The sequence below is a fragment of the Micropterus dolomieu genome, linkage group LG21, assembly GCF_021292245.1.
Source record: "Micropterus dolomieu isolate WLL.071019.BEF.003 ecotype Adirondacks linkage group LG21, ASM2129224v1, whole genome shotgun sequence".
In the NCBI taxonomy this organism is placed as follows: domain Eukaryota; kingdom Metazoa; phylum Chordata; class Actinopteri; order Centrarchiformes; family Centrarchidae; genus Micropterus; species Micropterus dolomieu.
In genome coordinates, this window is record NC_060170.1 from 35,753,817 (window position 1) to 35,755,396 (window position 1,580).

Below are 1,580 nucleotides of genomic sequence, written 5' to 3' on the forward strand. Positions count from 1 at the left end.
CATTGAACCAGTCTACATCCTGTCTGACCCAGTCTAAAACCACATTGAACCAGTCTACATCCTGTCTGACCCAGTCTAAAACCACATTGAACCAGTCTATATCCTGTCTGACCCAGTCTAAAACCACATTGAACCAGTCTATATCCTGTCTGACCCAGTCTAAAACCACATTGAACCAGTCTACATCCTGTCTGACCCAGTCTAAAACCACATTGAACCAGTCTATATCCTGTCTGACCCAGTCTAAAACCACATTGAACCAGTCTACATCCTGTCTGACCCAGTCTAAAACCACATTGAACCAGTCTATATCCTGTCTGACCCAGTCTAAAACCACAGTGAACCAGTTTACTTCCTGTCTGACCCAGTCTAAAACCACATTGAACCAGTCTACATCCTGTCTCTACCCAGTCTAAAACCACATTGAACCAGTCTACATCCTGTCTGACCCAGTCTAAAACCACATTGAACCAGTCTATATCCTGTCTGACCCAGTCTAAAACCACAGTGAACCAGTCTACATCCTGTCTCTACCCAGTCTAAAACCACATTGAACCAGTCTATAATCTGTCTGAGCCTCAGTTCCCTGGGTCTCCACCCACCTGAAGCGGTCTATGATCTCGTTGCCCCTCCTCCTCCGCCAGCGGCTCAGGCAGTCCTCCCAGTGCAGACGGAGGAGTGACTTCTGCTGCAGGTTCTCCTCCTGCAGCAGCAGCAGCAGACGAGCCACGCTGCGACGGTTCGCCAGAAGAGACTGATTCAACATCTGCGAGACAGACAGAGGTGTAACTGTCAGCACGTTGGATGTGAGGGGTCAGAGGGTAAAGGTCAAAGGTTACAGGCAGTCACCGTGGCCTCGGTGTGGATCAGTCTGCAGACGTCGGCTGGAGGCAGGAAGCTGATCTTCTCCAGCAGGTGGCAGTAATTCCTGAGCAAAACTCTGATCTACGACAACAGCAGACATATTTTCATTTACACGCACTCCGAGTCAACCGGGCGCCATCTGCTGCCGCATGCTGAAATAAACCAGGCCTGACCTTGTCGGTTCGTTGAGTCTCAGCTTCAGACAGTTTGTGGCTCAGCTCCATGATTCTGGTCTTCTTCAGCTTCACCTCCTCCTCCACCTCCTCCCAGAGAACACCCACCTCCTGAAAACACACAGATAGTGGACTACATCTTCAGCCAGGAGTCTAGGAACACGGAGGTCACAAGTCCAAAGTCCTGGACACACCTCAGAAAACTCTGATGGTGCAGACTGACGTGTCCCAGGTGTTCATGTGTACCCGCAGACTGACGTGTCCCAGGTGTGCATGTGTACCCGCAGACTGACGTGTCCCAGGTGTGCATGTGTACCCGCAGACTGACGTGTCCCAGGTGTGCATGTGTACCCGCAGACTGACGTGTCCCAGGTGTTCATGTGTACCCGCAGACTGACGTGTCCCAGGTGTTCATGTGTACCCGCAGACTGACGTGTCCCAGGTGTTCATGTGTACCCGCAGACTGACGTGTCCCAGGTGTGCATGTGTACCCGCAGACTGACGTGTCCCAGGTGTTCATGTGTACCCGCAGACTGACGTGTC

At 51.8% G+C, this 1,580-nt stretch overlaps 1 protein-coding gene across 1 annotated transcript in view; it reads right to left on the reverse strand.

Annotated features, from left to right (window-relative positions):
* The window catches only part of ccdc180 (coiled-coil domain containing 180), a 22,556-nt gene extending 21,286 nt beyond the window's left edge, over positions 1-1,270 (reverse strand). The window contains exons 1-4 of the mRNA XM_046034766.1: positions 1,252-1,270; positions 1,038-1,151; positions 850-945; positions 603-766 (exon numbers count right to left, since the gene is read on the reverse strand). Of these exons, the coding sequence (XP_045890722.1) occupies positions 603-766; positions 850-945; positions 1,038-1,088 (311 nt within the window). The 5' untranslated portion in view covers positions 1,089-1,151; positions 1,252-1,270. The remainder of the gene's footprint in view (positions 1-602; positions 767-849; positions 946-1,037; positions 1,152-1,251) is intronic.
* Between the last annotated feature and the right edge of the window lie 310 nt (positions 1,271-1,580).